The sequence below is a fragment of the Halichoeres trimaculatus genome, unplaced genomic scaffold (assembly GCF_033239565.1).
Source record: "Halichoeres trimaculatus isolate MK-OKI-2021-1 unplaced genomic scaffold, fHalTri1.1 fHalTri1_scaffold_8, whole genome shotgun sequence".
In the NCBI taxonomy this organism is placed as follows: domain Eukaryota; kingdom Metazoa; phylum Chordata; class Actinopteri; order Labriformes; family Labridae; genus Halichoeres; species Halichoeres trimaculatus.
Window position 1 is genome coordinate 31,358,239 of NW_027437186.1, and position 17,834 is coordinate 31,376,072.

Consider the following 17,834-nt stretch of genomic DNA (forward strand, 5'->3'; position numbering starts at 1 on the left):
TCATGTCAGTGCTGTATTTCACTGGGCCTATCATCCAGTTCGATTAGTTTCCCTGCTTCGTCGATCGATTAGTACGCCTGCGTAGTTATGTGTTTACAAAACGTCAGTCCACGGAGACTTTGCAGGTCGGCCCATTGATTCTGGTGAGTGTCCTTTCTTAAACAGACGTTTTATTAACTTAATGTCACTATTTCCAAAAATAAACAAGCAGCCGTTAACCCGGTTTGCTTCAGGCCCAGACTCCGCGCATGTCAGATTTGACCGTTAGCCGAGCTGCTAACGGCTAAGTTATTGATTTGCAACAACAGATTCCGCGCGATTAGAGACAACGAGCTACAGTAATTTTGTAAGACAATGCAAGTCTGCACCTGTTATATAATCATCACTTTAAGGTCGCACATATGCTAATTTATCATTCTCCCACGAATGAAATTGACATTTTTAGCGATATATGTAATCTATTACACTGTTTTCACAGTAAGTTTTAATTTTGATAATAATTGTTTTGATAGTAAATATATGTTGATGACCTATTTTCCGTGATGATGAGCTGAAAATAATTTATTGATGATAAAAATTGACGAACATGACGAAAATGTGCGTAATGGACTTTCAAAATTCATGATTTTCCCTACTGTGCGACAAATCTGTCATAAAAAAAGCAGCGCATTTCTGTAGGAGGCGTTTGGTGACACATTTACTGTTAGTCCAATGTTCGCCTGTCACTGCAGGTGTATTTAAGGGCTGTCATAAAATTTGCAATTTGCATATCACTTGGAGTAAGGGTCGTTCTGCCTGTAGCTACTTTTGTCCGTATGCAATGACCTGTCCTTGCTTAAGTAGATCAGAAGGTTCAGCACAACAGCTTCACATTGGGAGGAAAGAGTCCCGGGCCATTTTATTGTTATACTAAAATATAAAACAAGAAAAAGTGTTAAGAGAGATAGAAATGTTGCAGATTAAAAAACTTGGTACAGCTTTGACTAAAACTACACTAATATGTTCTGAGTTTCCATCAAATAAAACTATTTATGTCAAGGCTACAAGGTGGCTAAAAGTAACACTCATATTTGTAAAATAATAATAATAATAATAATAATAATAATAATAATAATAATAATAATAATAATAATAATAGTAATAATAATAAAAAAGTAAAAAATGAATAAACAAACATAATAATAATAATAATAATAATAATAATAATAATAATAATAATAAATAACCAAAACCCAAAATTAAGACTAAAACAACAACAACAACAAAAAAATTAAAAAAAATAAAAACAGCCTTAAAAGAAGCAGAACTATAAAAGGCAGTTAAACAGGTAATTTTCCAGCAGACCGGCCGTGGTTCTCCATGTTTGTTTCCAACCCTGGGGACAGAAAGCAGATCTGTCCCAGGCTGCATTGTACAGGAACACCACTCATGTGTTTTGGCTCTAAACCAACTAGCGCTTTGTAAACCAACAGTAGCGCTAAGAATCAAGTGGGGTAAAGATACCCTGAGGGCAGCTTTGTTTAACAATCCATTTGCACAAGGTTAAGTCCCCTGTCTTCACAGGAAATACAGGCTTCTCAGACAGATCTTTTTAGGTGCTGGGGTTACACATTTCAAAATAGAAAGGCTCTAGCAGTTAAAAAGTAGAAGTCAAGTTCATCATTCAAAACAACCCCCAAATAATAATCATAATAAGAACGTTAAAGCTATAAAATCTATTTAAATCAATGAACACTACATTACTGAATCACTGTGATTGGTGCATTCATTTGTAAGGAGCACTGAGAAGTTAAGTCTGCCTGAGAGGAGGTTATTTTTGTCTTGCTAAGGTGTTGCAGCCAACAGTAAATTAGCAGCATTTATGATAAATCCCAGAATTATATTTCAGATGTCAGCTGAATGTTTAGCGTGAACACAATGATCTGTTAATGCAGCTTATCATTGAGTAAAATCACTGAGTAGCTGTGACACTATGTGGTTATTCCTCCTGGCATCATCCAAGAGTCTCATTGATCTAACAAAATCCTTCTTTATTGGCTGACAGCATTGCTCACAAACTATCAGGAAACTTAACATCATGTTAGCAGGACCAGTGCTGACTCTGCTTTCTCTGCTCAATCTGCAGACAGTCAAGGAAACTAGCACCTTCCTTGTGTGTCAGATGTGGGCGTCTGTCTCTATTGGCTGCTGCCGTTATCAGTTTTTCAGCCCTTTGTCCTCTGTGTTTGAAAGTCGCAGAACTGCAAATGCTTTTGGGTGATTCACAGTTGGAGACTTAACGAGAGAAATCTGAGGAGAGAAAGCTTTTCTTCACATTTTCAAAACGGAGAAACAAGTCAGTATGACCTTCTTGATCCTCAGTTGGTTACAGACTTTATACGATCCTTCAGAGAGTTATTTTTGATGTAATATCTGCAAGACTGGTCATTTTTTTCAGTGCATTAATTTGTTTGTGTACAATTTTATCAACTTACTTTGAAGTCTGTGTTTTGGGGCTTCTAATTTATGCAGAGATGTGTTTAACACACAGAATAGCTTAGGTTGCAAAAGAGGAAGTTTGTTTGCAAGTAGAGAACTGTCACACCTCAGTAAGGTGATGACTATGAGAGTCAAACCTTAGATTTTTCATGCTTTTTTGGTATTTTCTGCTTTGGGTTTGATATTTACTCCGGGTTAACAGTTGGCAAAAAGTTTGGTGTTGGTGTTCTTAGCATGATGAAAGCAGGTAAAGTATCACATTTCTTCTTTAACCTTTAAGTTTTGATGTCAACTCTGCATCAGAGGCAGATTTTACTTTTTACAAAGAGTTATGGAGCATGGAAAAACTGCTTTACCTCATCAAGGAGAGACATTTCTCCATTCTCTTTCTTCCAGTGGAGTCTTGAGAGCTTTGTAGTCAGAGGGTCAGACTTTACCCATGGTCCTCCAGATGCTAGCTCTGTCCAGGAGTTCTTCAGCTTCAAGGTGGAGACTATGCCTGCGCAGCTCTTCCCTCTCTGTGGGGGGCACTGCCATGAGCAGCTGGTCCTCTACCACGGCCAGGCCCCCGTTTCTAAGAACCCAGACTGCTGCGTTTCACCAAAGCAAAGCCAGTCCTGGCTCTAACAAGCCCAATTCAGGCAAGGACATGTTTGACTGCTGACACACTTAGCTCCCTGCTGTAACCCAAACTAAGTGTGTGATGTAGAAGCATAGATGATAGTGCTTCAACCGTGACTTGTGCACAGCGTACCCCTGACAAGATAAAACATTCATGTAATGATAATCGTTTTATCTGTGAAGCGCTCTAGCTAAAACAAATCAGGAAAATGAGTTGGAATATTAATTCTTTCTTTATATGACAGAATGAAAAATACATTTTTATAAGATATAACCCTGGATACACGCTACTTTTCGTTTTCACTCTGACATATTTTAAGCTACACTCCTTTTCGGGTTTATTAGTGACACAGATAAAAGTGAACTTGCAGCCTTGTATTTTGCTGCATTCTTTCCTTAAAGGAAGCAACTATTCAGGTACAAGTAAAAGCAAAATAAAGCAACCACATCAAGGCACGTAGCAGCTGCAGTAAAGCCCACAAACTGTGGTTATCTTGTCATGAGATGAGCAGCATCCAGTTTCCCAAGTATGTAAGCTATTTAATCTAAGGGATGAGATTTAGATTAGAGAAAGGTGAGAAGAGGCTTTGCTGGTGAAAAGTACAGCACTGACAGACTTACATGGCACTGTGTCCAAATAGCTACAAGCTGAGTCATGTCAGTCTCTCAGACTCAGGGAGGTTTTAGGTCTCTTTTTGGTAAAATGGATAAAAACCTTAATTTCTTTGCAAATTGTAGCTGTTGCCATTGTGCTGTTTTCTGTTTAAACCTTTCGCTCCTTATGTTGTTGCCTCTCTGTGCCGCAGTGTTGTCCTCGGGGTCCGGGCTGGAGTGGGAGCTGTTTGGGATGGGAATGTGGTCACTGGGTCTGGGTGCTGTCGGAGCCGCGTTAGCTGGAATCTTTCTGGCCAACACTGATCTGTGTCTGTCTAAAGCTGCGAACGCAACGATGGAGTACCTTGAAGATGCTGACCTGCGCTCCACCACAGAGGGTACTAAGACTGTCTGATTGTTTCATTAAGTCACCTTTAGCGACTGTTAAACTCATTAAAGGAGGATTACCGTGACACCATTGGTATGCAGTTTTCAGCTCTGTGTTACTGTTACATGTTTGTATTCATTGTTCATGCAGTGAAAGAAGTGTTGTGTGACCTTTAAAGCAAAGCTGCTTTCTAAAATCTGCTACGGATTAGATCCTTGTAAAGATCTTCATCCAGAGCTGGGGGCCAAGTTACTGTGTCATTTGAAAGCATATTCAACTGCTAGTTATCCCATGTGACCATGAACTTTTTTTTCCCAATTGAAGGCTACATACCTTGAATTCTTGAAGAAGACTAATTGTGATTCTTCTTTTTATCAGCGATATGTCAGATTGAAGGTTTGTTTGAGGAACAGTTTCTTCTTGTTTTGTCTACAGATGGCAAAGTCATCAAAGCAAAGAGCCTGTGGGATAAGAACGGGGCCGTGGTCATGGCTGTACGGCGGCCTGGATGATTTTTGTGCAGAGAGGTGATGTAGAGTTCAAGGAATACAACAAAAAAGTGTGTGTGAGATTTCTCTCTTGTGATGGTTAAAACTTCTCTTTGTGTGTCTGTAGGAGGCCTCAGAGCTGTCCTCTCTGAAGCCCCAGCTTGAGGAGCTCGGGGTCCCTCTGGTCGCAGTGGTGAAGGAGAATGTCGGCACAGAGATCCAGGACTTCAGACCGCACTTCGCTGGGGATATTTACATAGATGAGGAGGTGAGCGCTGTCTTTGATTGAGAGCGAGAGTCGAAGGGATAAACTTTCAACAGGCTGTCTGCTACAATTTGGTGTTAGTTGCAGGTTTGTACGATAATTTGTTACCTGACAGTGTTGAAAATTATGACGACCCAGTACATATTTCATATTCTGGATCTTGGTTTCCAGAATATTGCCAGGATCTGGATCATACTTTTACATCTGTCAGAAATTATGGTGACCTTGTCTTGTATTGTTTTGCAAAGCAATCCGACCATTTATGGTGGAGTTATATACACATATGGTGAAAACAGCCCTATCTCACAATGATAAAGAATCCTTTAAAAAAAATCGTGGATCCAAACGGTGATCAGGATCACCTTGACGTGTCTTTCCTAGAGTGAGGTTCACTCCTGGTCTCCTTGATCTGACTGCGTTATAAATTTGTGGGCCACTTCCCTAATACTGGCATGAAGAAGAGACGGAGTTCAATGAAGAAGAGGAGATCCAATGGCAGCTTCAGTCCAACATCTTTATTTGAAGTTGACACAACGATGGCACACAGACAAAAAACCCTCCTCTCCTCTCTCCTCTAAACCTGATGTCCTAGCTCCCTTTATACTGCTGGAGCATCTCTGAACGCATGCAACTAACCATTTATGGTAAACAGACTCTGTGTCTGTAGCTTGTTTTTCTGTAACATGTAGTTGCTGGGCAAGACACCTTGGTCAAGACAGGTGTAGGCACTAAATCTTTCAATCCTGGTGAAATGAAGAGTCATCTCAAGTACACAGCTAGGCTATACTTGTCAAAGGGTCAAAGGTTGGCTCCTGCAGGCCCCTGGACCTCTGCAGGCTGCTCTACAGCTCACTCTAAATGAATCCACTCAGAATGAATCCTCAACATTTCCCCCGTTTCGTGATGTGACATCACGACAATCTAAAACTAAGACTAGGGGTACATTCTAAATCTATAACATTACTTTACTCGTGCATAAATATAGTATAAGAGGCTAACATAAAGACAGCATCATTACCATTAACATTGTCAAAATCAGCTAGGCTTAAAACACTGCACATCTACATAGATAGTCAGGTGGGGCAGTCCCACTCTGTCACTGAAGTCAACTTCTGCTGGGGCACTCCCAGACAGAGGCACATTTCTTGGATAACAACCATTCACAAAACATTCAATCTTTATTAACAGCATATTTGTGTACTGCAACTGTATGAAAGGTATTATGAAGCATTAAACAATAAATTTCAGTTTCTGTAGGATCACGTTGATTCCAGATCAGTCTCAGAGTTGTGTTGCAAGGCGGTCGCTCGTGGTTCCTGTAAACTGAAAGAGGTTATTCTTTATTCTACTGGTGCTGGAGACTCTCTTCTGTCAGATGTTTCAGACGTCACCCATGGGTATTACTGGTCCTGTGGAGACTTAATCATGTTAGCTGAAACAAACATTATTGCTATTATACCTAAGGATTTATTATTTGCAGGTCTACTGAAAAAGTGATTAATGCGCTATGCAATAAAGATATTTAAAAACTGCAACTTCAAATATTATTCCTTAACCAAATAGATACTGATGGGTCAGCCAAAAAGAACAAAAGAAGAGAAGCCACCTCTGTCCAACCCACAAAGGGCCGTCGGAACAGGGTTCTCCTCTCTGCCAAATATAAACTAAAAACCCTAAACAACAGAAATAAAGCCGCGAAAACTGGACTACCGGTCCCATCAGAAATAAAGAAGAGTGACATTAAAAGTACTATATGTGATTACAAACTCAAGTCTACTAACTTCTCAACTGTTGCTATATCTAGAATAAGTAGAGCTGCAACCGTTCTCCTCTTACATCTATTTTGGGTGCTGAGTGGTCAACCCTGCTGAAAGATAAACACAAGATGAGTGAATATGGTCAAACTGAAAAGCAAAAAGGGCATTATACCATACATTTTTCAACCACTTCTATGATAAAGCTTAACTTTATTTACAAACTTATGTCGTCTGAATCCGAGTCTGGTATAGCTGGCTCTATAAAGTTGTTCATGTCAGTGAAATACACAGAATTATCGATATGCACTGGTAATTGTCCTATGGTTTTTGTAGCACGGTTGATCATTAACTTAATAAGAGGCCTTTTCTTTAGTCAGTTGTCTACTACCCGTTATCATGAGAGGCTGTGTTTTCTCTTTTCCTTTTTCCTGCAAGTCTTCGTGATCGACGGTTAGGTTCAGGGATAGGATTGTCTTCCTTGCGTCTTTCTGTAGTCCTTGTCTGCGCTTGATTCTGTGGTGCAGTTGCTTCGTTCTTGTCCAATCCAGGCCGTGGTTCTTCCACATCCGTTGGGTCATTTGCACGGCAACAATGGTTGAGATGAAACCAGTTGGTCTTTCCTTTGACCTTAAGGGCTGTCGGTGTTGTCAGGATGACTTCAAACGGGCCTTCCCGTCTTGGCTGATCCCATTTCCTTTTGAATACTTTCACATACACCCAGTCACCGGGTGTCACTGTTTGCAGTTCTGGTTGGATCTCTGCCTTTCGGTCTTGGGTAGTTGCCTTGGTCTGTTGAAAGATAACTTTGTGTATTTCAGTTAGATGTTGCAGATAGATCATGAGATTTGTTTCACATTCTCTTGAAGAAAGTCTAGCACAAGGTCCTTCTAAATGAGGCATTGGCATTGGCCTCCCCATTACCATTTCATGCGGTGTTAGATGTGTTACTCGGTTAGTCTGAGATCTCATGTGCATCAGAGCAAGTGGCAAAGCATCCATCCAGTTTAGCTTATTGTTACTGTCTGCTTTAATCTTTGCCAGCTTAGATTTTAGTGTTCCATTCGCTCGTTCAACCATGCCTTGAGATTGAGGATGATAAATACAACCAAACTTTTGCTTAATCCCTAGCATTTCTAATGAACTTTTCAGCACTTTTGACACAAAAGCAGGACCATTATCTGAGCTAATAGTGTCAGGAAATCCAAACCTTGGAAAAACTTCCTCACATAGAAATCTGGCTGTGGATCTAGCATCTGGACCTCTTGTTGGAAAAGCTTCTATCCATCTGCTAAATCGGTCAATTACCACAAGAATGTATCTGTAGCCTCTTATCCTTTCTGTCATGTCTATGTGATCCAGCACTAGATGTCTAAATGGGCCATCTGGGGTCGGGATGTGAGCTATCGGGGCTGAGAGAGTTTTTCGGACGTTAAATTGGGCACACACTTTACACTCTTTTAATGCTTTGTCCACCATACTGGCCATATAAGGGGACCACCAAACAGTCTTGAGTTTTCTTAGTATTTCTTGTCTTGCACAGTGGTCTTGACCATGCGCCTCTTTTATGGCACTATGCAAAAGTCCAGTTGGGATTACAAACTGTCCATGAGGCCCTCGCCACAAGTCTAAATGTGGTCCATCATCAGAACACTGTTTAGCTCCTTTATTCTGCCACACATTGTGCTCAAAAACTCCAGCTTGACGTTGTGCTTCTATTAAAGAAGAGATTGAAGTGAGAGGCTGAAAGTCATCATTAGAGAGTAACGGTCCCATACAAGATGCAGTTGCTGCACGTCTAGCTGCTACATCAGCTTCATTGTTTCCTTTCGCTACAAGAGAATTGGGTCTTTGGTGGGCTGGGCACTTAATAATCGCTAAGGCTGATGGTAGGTGAATAGACTCTAACAAGGCTGCAATATCAGTTCCATGAGTTACTTTTGTGCCATCTGTTTTTGTAAAACCTCTTTGTTGCCAAATTTTGCCATTAATGTGACATACTCCATATGCATATGCTGAGTCAGTATACACATTAAGTCTTTTACCTTCAGCTAATTGGCAGGCTGCAGTCAATGCCTTAATCTCTGCTAATTGAGCCGAACATGGTTGTGGGAGTTGTTCTGCTTGTATCTCAGTGAAAGAATTATCAGGGTTTAACTGTATTATCGCATAGCCAGCATGATAGCCTTTATCATCTCTGGAACAGGATCCATCAACAAAATAAGTCAGATCGGCCGTTATCGGTTGATTATGCATGTCTTCACGGGGCTTCATAAAGGTCTCTGTTTTCTGGACACAGTCATGAGGGGTTCCTTGTTCTGGCAATATCATTCGAGTAGCTGGGTTAACAGTATTACATCTCTGAATAGTCAGTTCTGGTGCCGAAAGAATTACTTCATATCCAGTCCTTCTTGCTTGGGTTAGAACAAACCGTGGACTCGTAAGCAACGCATGTAATTGATGAGAGGTATACAAAGTTACAGGGTATCCCATTGTTATCGATGAGGCCTTCTGAAATGCAAAAGCAGCTGCCGCTAGTCCTTGATAGCAGGGAGGTAGTCCTGCCTCAACATTGTCCAACTTAGTACTATAATAAGCCAAGGGTTGCTTACCATTTGGGGTCTGTTGCATTAACATTGCACACGCATATCCTGCTCGGTCTGCTACATACAAAAGAAAAGGTTTACTGTAGTCAGGATTACCCAGAGCTGGAGCAGTCATCAAATCATGTTTCAGTGCTTCAAAACTTTGGTCTGCTTGGTCATTCCATATCAATTCAGCGTTCTTGTCTGTTTGTCCCGCTGCTCGAATTAGAGCTCTCAACGGGGCAGCTTTTATGGCATAATCACAAATCCACATTCTGCTGTATCCAGTCATTCCTAGAAAAGACAACATTTGCCCTACAGTTTGTGGCTTTGGTGCTTTTTGAACGGCTTCAATGTGAGAGGTAGCAATTTTCCTCTGATTCCCACTTAGTTTTCTACCTAGGTATTCTACTTCGGTTCGACAAAACTGGAGTTTCTCTTTACTGACTTTGTGTCCTCCGTTAGCTAACGCACTTAGGACTGCAACAGAATCTTTTTCACACTGCTCTTTAGTGGGGCTAGCAATCAGAATGTCATCCATATACTGAATGATGGTGCTTGGGACATCTAAGTGGTGCAAATCTTTAGCTAAAACTCTGTTAAATATAGATGGACTGTCTACAAAACCTTGAGGCAAGCGAGTGTAAGTGTATTGCTGACCTTGAAAAGTAAATGCAAACAAATACTGAGATTCGGAATGTATAGGCACACTGAAAAAAGCAGAGCATAGATCTATCACTGTGTACCACTTGGCATCAGGTGGGATGTTTGACAAGAGTGTATGCGGATCAGGTACCACAGGAATTTCAGCATCCACTATGGAGTTGATAACTCGCAGGTCATGTACAAGACGATAATCAGAAGAATTGGGCTTTTGGATTGGATAAATTGGAGTATTACAGGGACTATTAGTTTTATACAAGATTCCAGCACTTATCAAGCCCTCAATTGTACGCTTGATTCCTTCGACAGCCTTTTGTGCTAGGGGATATTGATGCTTGTATGGTAAGGTGATGTTTGATTTCAGCTTTACTTGAATGGGCTCAACAGACTTCAATAAGCCTATATCTGTTTTGTGTTGTGACCATACTTGCGTTGGTACCTGTTGTAGTGCTATCTTATCCTCTTCAGAAAGTGGCAATACCTTGGGGGTTGTACTAGCTAACAGAACTTTCCTTGCCTGTCCCTCATCTTTTGTTGTCAGTGATAATCTAAGGAACTGTTTATCAGGTGATGCATGCAAGAATCTATTCCTAGTGGGTTGCCAATTGCGAACCTGCAAAGCGGCTTTCATCATAGGGCCTAAATCTTTGGACTGATAACCTTTTGCTACCAAGAGTGCTATGTGTGGTGCAGAATGTGACACTAGAAAACAAGTTTGCAATTCAGGCGGGAGTGATACAAATGCAGCAACTCCTTGTGGACCAATGTAAATGTCTTTTATCTCCAAACTGTATGGCTTGTTCTTAATCACTTTTTGCCAGCATGCGTCATAATCCTCTTGATCTTGGCCGTTGTCATACATGAGAGTGCAGTGTAAGGGTGAAGCAGGCTCAGTGACTTCTTTATATTCGTTCTGTATCCTCTGTTTCCACTGGTTCCATTTTTTCTTTAGGTTGGACATGTCTTTCAGTTGTAGCCAATACACAGCATCCTTTGTCATGGCAATTTGGTGTTCTGACGCTTGAGATAACATCATGGTGGGTGGAGGTTGATGAGATTCTGGGGGTAGATCCAGCCAGATTCCATCTGGGGTACACATCACTTTGGCCTTTAATGAACATAAAATGTCTCTTCCTAATAAATTCACAGGCGTTTGGTTAGAGTACAGTAAAGGCGCAACAACAGTTCGTCCTGCTATCACCATAGGCACTGGTTTAGTTAGGGGGATGATTTGGGTTTTCCCAGAGAATCCTACAGTCTTTATCGAAGATCCAGAAAGAGGCAGTATGGTACCACTACTCTTGATGCAAGAATACGTCGCTCCTGTATCGATCATAAAAGCATATTCCTTTTCTTGAATTTTAACTGTTATTGTTGGTTCATCACGAGGTTGTGACGATATAGCTGGTGCTATTCTTTCCCCCTCAGGATTCTCTAGGCACCTCTATTGCCAATTTCTCACAGGCCCCTGCCAAGGGTTTGTGGGACAATCTCTGCGTTGGTGGCCCGTCTGACCACATCCCCAACATATACTTCTGTCATCAGGATTTGAATTTGGGTTCATAGGAGGTCGAATTTGGTTTCTGGGTTGTATTGGGCGGTTCCCCAACTGAGGTCGTCGGATTGGACCTTTCCATGGCTCAACGTGTTCTCTTGGACATTCGTGGTGTGGCTCTGAACGTTCAACATGTACATGAACAATAGGTGGCAATGGCGCTGGTATCGGTGCTACTTGACTGTTACTTATTATCGGTGGTTGGGTTGGCATTTGGATATGCTGTTGCGCTGTTGGCAAGGCAACAGGGAATTGAAGAGCGGTTTCCACACTGGTCTGGGCGTTGGGTTGTTCCATTGTCAATACTGGGGTTTGAGTTTTTCCTTTTTCCTTCTTATGTCTGGCACTCAGTTCATTTAGCTGCAGCTGTGTCAGCTTGTTGGCTAATGATCTATTAGCATCTTCTTCCTTTTGCTGTTCTCTTCGCACATTTTCCACATGGTGGATGATGTGTTCTGTAAATAGCGGCCAATCCATTTTCATGAGTCCAACCACATTTTCCAGGCGTTTCTGTACTTCCAGAGGCATAGCTTTCTTTACCATAACTTTGAACAGGCTCTCAGTTGTGCTGTTGGCATTCCATGCTCCTCCGGTTTCTTCTCTCCATTTCCGCTGGAAGGCATGCAGGAACTTTGCAGGGCACTCGTCTGCTTTCAGCATCTCTCCTTCTAACTTGGACGGATCCATTTTCTCTGGATAATGCTTGCGTAGCTCAGCCCATATCTGATTGCGATGTCCATTAAAGCCAACATGGTCTGCCTTGTTTCCTTGGATCAGTATCTGTAATCCTGCCTTTTCAAGAAGCTCCTCAGCAACATGTTTTCCAATAATATGCATGAGCAATGCTTTAATGTCTCCCAAAGCCAATGTTGTTCCTGCCGTACTTTCTTCCAAAGCCGTAATCCATTTATTTGCTCCTTCAGTAAGATCCGGTAGTCGGCCAGCAAGGCCTATCATATCACAGAAAGACCATGGTATGTATTGTGGCTGCTTATTCGGCTTTACCAGCAGGGGACACATGCTGAAGTCCTCATGTGGTGTGATTGCTCTTGATTCACCAAGATTGAAAAACGGGTTGGTAGGGTGAAGCGTTTTCCCACTTCGAAGGGTCATTCCAAGTCTTTCATGGACACGTGGTTCCTCAGTTAATCCTTCAGATTGTTGGCCGGTCTCATGCTGTGGTATGGGGTCTTCCTCCTGGATTTGTAGTCGTTGTAGAGTGTCATTCATATTGTCCATCTGCTCCCGTAGCTGGGTCATATAGTTGTCTTTGTTTGATGTCATGGTTCCAGACAGCTGTACGGTAACAAGCTTTGGACTGGTATTTTCAGGTGGATGCCGCGGTGTCAGTTGCTTCAGACTATTGATGATTTCATCTGCCATTTCCTCCACATGTGCTAATCGCTGATCCATTTGGCTCTGGTTTTTGTAGTCTTCTTCCAGGAGATTCTGTAATGATGGAGTTCGGGTTAATGGTTCTTCCCGCTGGCGTCGAGCTGAGGGAGTAGACTGTTGATGCTTGGCTGCAGTTCGCTGTTTTTCCTTACACATCTCCTCATATTCCAGCTGCTCCAGTCTGCGACGTAGCTCTTTTTGTTTTTCTTCATGTCTTTCAATCTCAGCATATTGTCTCCGGTTTGCTTCTGATTCTGATGTTCCTTGGCTAGTCATGCCACTGATTGGGGTACCATTAATGCTCTCAGCATTGGTGCGATCACGGCACACACTTTCTGCGATGGTACAACCGCTAAGATTGCTTCTTGTCTCCTCTTTTTCTTCCTCCTCAAGTTGCTGTTCCATGGCCAAGGTAAATTTTCCTTTTAACTTTCCTTTAATAGTTCCCTGGAGCTGGCTTTTCTCAGAGATAATCGGGTATATTCCTTGCACTGCTGTGTTAGATGGGTAGGGCGGTGGTTCATTTCCCCATTCAGGAGCTGTTGGGTGTCCTTCCTTTGCCTCTAACTGTGTTGACTGTTGTTTTGCTTTCTCAGCACCTTTGGTCAGAAGTCCTTGTTTTTTTCCCATAACTGACATTTGAGCTGCTTTTCCACGCCTTTGCGCTTCTATCTTAAACCAATTTAAGACTTCTCGTTCACGTGAGCGCATGCCTATCCGCTTATAAGATGTATCTCTAGCTTTATGGTGTTTAATATTGTGTTCAATTTCATCACAACAAGCCGTCATGAAGGTTCCTTCTTTTGGCCACTGGAATCGACCTGTAGTGCGCTTATGCCATTTCTTCATGCAAATTCTAATTTGCTTTTCATGATCAGGCTGCTGGCTGATTACCTGCTCCAAGGGCGTCGATGCTCCAATTCCTTTTGTGACCTTTGCTCCCATGATGCACTTCTTTTTTTTTTTTTTTTTTTTTTTTAATTAATTAAACAATTTCTTAATAAAACAACTAATCAAGCAATCAATGGATGAAGCAATCAATCAATCAAGTAATCAATGGATGACTCAATCAATCAATCAATCAATCAATCAATCAATCAAGCAATCAATGGATGAATAAATCAACCAATCAATCCATTCAACCAACTTATCAATTAATCAATCAATTCAACCATTCATTCAACTAATGAATCAGTCAATAAATTAACTTGTTTAATCTGTAATTGCTTTCTTTTAGTCTAATTATTCTAGTAGTAGCTCTTGTTTATTAATTTTATTTTCCCTTATTAATTTGTGTTTATCATTGATGCCTATAGTTACAAATTAAGTGTGTTTAGCAATAGCTCAAAGGGGGATCACAACTTCAGCCTGCAGAGAAAACTCCTCACTTCTTCACTGCACCCAGAGCTTTAATAGACTGGTCAACTTTTTCTCCGTGCTCCTCTAGGGACACCTGATACACAGAGTTGTGGAATTTCAGAAATCTCATTCAGCTCTCAGCTAGTAGTGCTGTCAAGAATTTGCCTATGACGTCATCGGCTTCCCTACAGTCTCCGTTTTATTTTTAACACAAGCAAGAGGAAGACAGGCTATGCAGCGATGCTCCACTAGCAACAAGGGTTTACTTTAGACAGTCGGACAAGTTCAATGGCTCACCGTTTCAGAGATTTCAGGCTTTTACTTCTTTTATTAATCCAAGATTGATTAATGTTGCCAACAGGAACTCACATCTCCCACAAACACGCTCACTCGTATAGCAATGTTTTCCTGAGTTGATCCTGATTTCTTAACACAGTGAATGCTAAGTTACAGTGTCCTGCTAAGGTAAAACTTACAAAGTCCTTACTCCTAAAGACAGGCTCATGTTACTACATTAATGTCCTCTTTATCCTGAGAGGCTTATGGCATTCAGACACTTCCAAATAGATAGAGAGAAAGAGAGAAAGAAAGAAAGGAAGGAAGAAAAATAGAAAGAGGGAAAGGAAAAGAAGGCACTAATTTTACTCTCAATGCTGTTTACTTCTAACAATGCCCACCTCCTGTTATGGAGTCAGAAAAGTGGTTCATTCACTTACCAAAGCTGTATGAGCCTTGTAAGTTTATTTCACTGCCCCCCCTTATCTTAACTGGGAGAGGAACAGGGTGCTTACTCCAAACATATCTCTCTCACACACACACACACACACACACACGGGTCCTGTTTCAGACTAGGTGCTATAATTCACTTGACACACGCTCACACTTCAGCAGCAGGTCAATCTTCATGCAGCCCACAAGACAGACAGACAACGAATTTCTGCGCAGTTCTATATGTATCCTTAAACATATGCCAAGTTTAATCTTAAACTTTATCTATCTATCGCCCACCACAGGAGCGAACATGAGCTCATAAAATACACTTTCTGTCCGTACAGACCTCAAGATGCATGCGATTCTTGAGCGGTAGCCACAGAACTTTAATCAAGAGATAATCTACCTAGAAAATCTCCCGTTGTCCACACCCAGGAACAACTTCATTAAGCCCCTTTGCCCGTACAGTCCTTAATCGCAATTAAGCGGTAACCACAAAGTGCTAATTCTCTCTTACTCATAAAACAAAACACAACACGTGTGTGAAGCCCTTCAACACACGGATAACTCAGAGAGACAAGATTGCCCTTCTCAGTTACAAATCCCTGGCCTGACCTCTGCAGTAAGATCACCCAGGCTAAACCTCCTATATACGTTAAACACACATTTACCCAATCTATTATCAAACATTCAACAAATGGCCATACATGTAATCATACACACAAGGACATCAGGTTATGTAGACTAAATATTAATATATTACAAACATATACATGCAGTTGGACTCAAGCTGCTTGAATTTCTCCTCCGTCTAGTTTATCCAAATATGCCAGGTTTTTTAGTTACTAGATTTTGGTGTAAAATTAATTACTAGATTCTTATGCAAATTAATCACTAGATCCGTATGCAAATTAATTACTAGATTCTTATGCAAATTAATTACTAGGTTCTTTTAGAGTTAAGCCAAATCAGAACAGCTCAAATTTCCTCTATTTTGGGCAAGACTTCTGTCACCTTTTCCCAGACTCTTTTTACAAATTAATAGCAGAAAGAAAAGGTCTGCTTACCTTGAAATTTGGTGCGCTTTATCTGGGGAATTGGTGCAGATCTCGTCCGTCAGCTGCCTCCTGGCTTGGAGACCTCCTAGAAGACTTGAACTTTGAACTTTCTAATATGCTAAAAACTCTCCTGGCTGGCTCGCCACTTAATGACGTGTCTTTCCTAGAGTGAGGTTCACTCCTGGTCTCCTTGATCTGACTGCGTTATAAATTTGTGGGCCACTTCCCTAATACTGGCATGAAGAAGAGACGGAGTTCAATGAAGAAGAGGAGATCCAATGGCAGCTTCAGTCCAACATCTTTATTTGAAGTTGACACAACGATGGCACACAGACAAAAAACCCTCCTCTCCTCTCTCCTCTAAACCTGATGTCCTAGCTCCCTTTATACTGCTGGAGCATCTCTGAACGCATGCAACTAACCATTTATGGTAAACAGACTCTGTGTCTGTAGCTTGTTTTTCTGTAACATGTAGTTGCTGGGCAAGACACCTTGGTCAAGACAGGTGTAGGCACTAAATCTTTCAATCCTGGTGAAATGAAGAGTCATCTCAAGTACACAGCTAGGCTATACTTGTCAAAGGGTCAAAGGTTGGCTCCTGCAGGCCCCTGGACCTCTGCAGGCTGCTCTACAGCTCACTCTAAATGAATCCACTCAGAATGAATCCTCAACAACCTCCAAAATTCAATCACTTCTTATCCTATTTTGAACATTTCCTGAAAATTTCATGAAGATCTGTTTGTAACTTTTTGGGTTGTGCTGATCACAGACAAAAAAACTCTCCCAAAAACATAACCTCCTTGGCGAGGTAATAAATTGAAAGATTATTCTTTCCTCTGTGTTGCACTGCTTACACTTAAACTTTTCTTTTAGAAACGCTTCTACGGCCCCCTGCAGAGGAAGATGGGAGGTCTGGGGTTCATTCGCCTCGGTGTGTGGCAGAACTTCATCAGGGCGTGGAGGTCAGGTTACCAGGGCAACATGCTCGGAGAGGGTTTCATCCTTGGGGGAGTGTTTGTCATCGGAGCAGGAGACCAGGTACTGAAACTCACTTTTGGACTTTTTTAGAGCTTAAATTGAACTTTCAACTTAATTGAACCTCTTGTTTTGTCTGCAGGGGATTCTTCTCGAACACCGTGAGAAGGAGTTTGGTGACAAGGTGGAGAACGCAGATGTTTTAGACGCTGTTAAGAAGATTGTGCCAGTGAAAGAAGTTTAAATGTTAGACAAAGAGCAGGGATACTGTTAGGATAGAGTTCTGACATAATGAGTATTTTCAACTTGACACATTGAGTTAAAGATAGTCCATCCATCATTGACGTTTTAAGCTAAACATCACAGTATTGTCTATATGTAACACATTGGTTTACAAGAGGTAACTTAAGTCGAGCCATGAAACAAAGAATGGAGGACTTCTCAGTTTTTCTGCTTTACCTCTGCAGGGTTTTAGGAGCCAGTGTCTTCTTGATGGGTATTAAAGCAGGTAGTAAGGGAATTTAAAGCAGCTTTCTCATTCAGGTACATCCACTTATTTAAAGTCACTTGAATCCTTTAGAGAACCACGGGTGAACCTAAAGGCGGGATTACACAGTAAATTAATTATCTTATTAATTCTCACAGTAATATATTTTTAATGTGTGTGATACTGCTGTTTGCTTCATCTTGCCTCACCGGGCACCTCAGCGAGCTCAGAACATGGTGGACAAGTGTGTGTGGTCTGTGTGTGTGACAATGACAACCTGACTCTAAACTCATGAGTGAGAGGAGCTGGTTTGATGCTCTGACACATCCAGGCCTCAGATTCTGTCGACATGTTGAGGAGTGTTTGTGGTGCCCGAAGCAGGTGTGGCTTTGCATGTGTGAGAGGTGGAGAGACTGAAATAAAAGACCTTGTCACTTTACCTTTGATGTGCAGCTTTG

At 41.4% G+C, this 17,834-nt stretch overlaps 1 protein-coding gene across 4 annotated transcripts; it reads left to right on the top strand.

The window, feature by feature from the left end:
• The first annotated feature begins 36 nt into the window (after positions 1-36).
• Positions 37-17,834, top strand: LOC141794846 (peroxiredoxin-like 2A). 4 transcript variants are annotated; one of them, XM_074675395.1, is made up of 7 exons: positions 68-143; positions 2,875-3,119; positions 3,906-4,091; positions 4,517-4,608; positions 4,697-4,837; positions 16,788-16,952; positions 17,032-17,834. In XM_074675395.1, exons 2-7 carry the CDS (start codon positions 2,918-2,920, stop codon positions 17,131-17,133), a joined length of 888 nt encoding a protein of 295 aa, XP_074531496.1. In that variant the 5' UTR covers positions 68-143; positions 2,875-2,917; the 3' UTR covers positions 17,134-17,834. The 4 variants fall into 4 exon arrangements, with proteins under 4 accessions (XP_074531499.1, XP_074531496.1, XP_074531498.1 ...); XM_074675396.1 differs by lacking the exon at positions 68-143 and adding an exon at positions 2,243-2,335; XM_074675398.1 differs by lacking the exon at positions 2,875-3,119 and having other exon boundaries at positions 37-143; positions 17,032-17,830.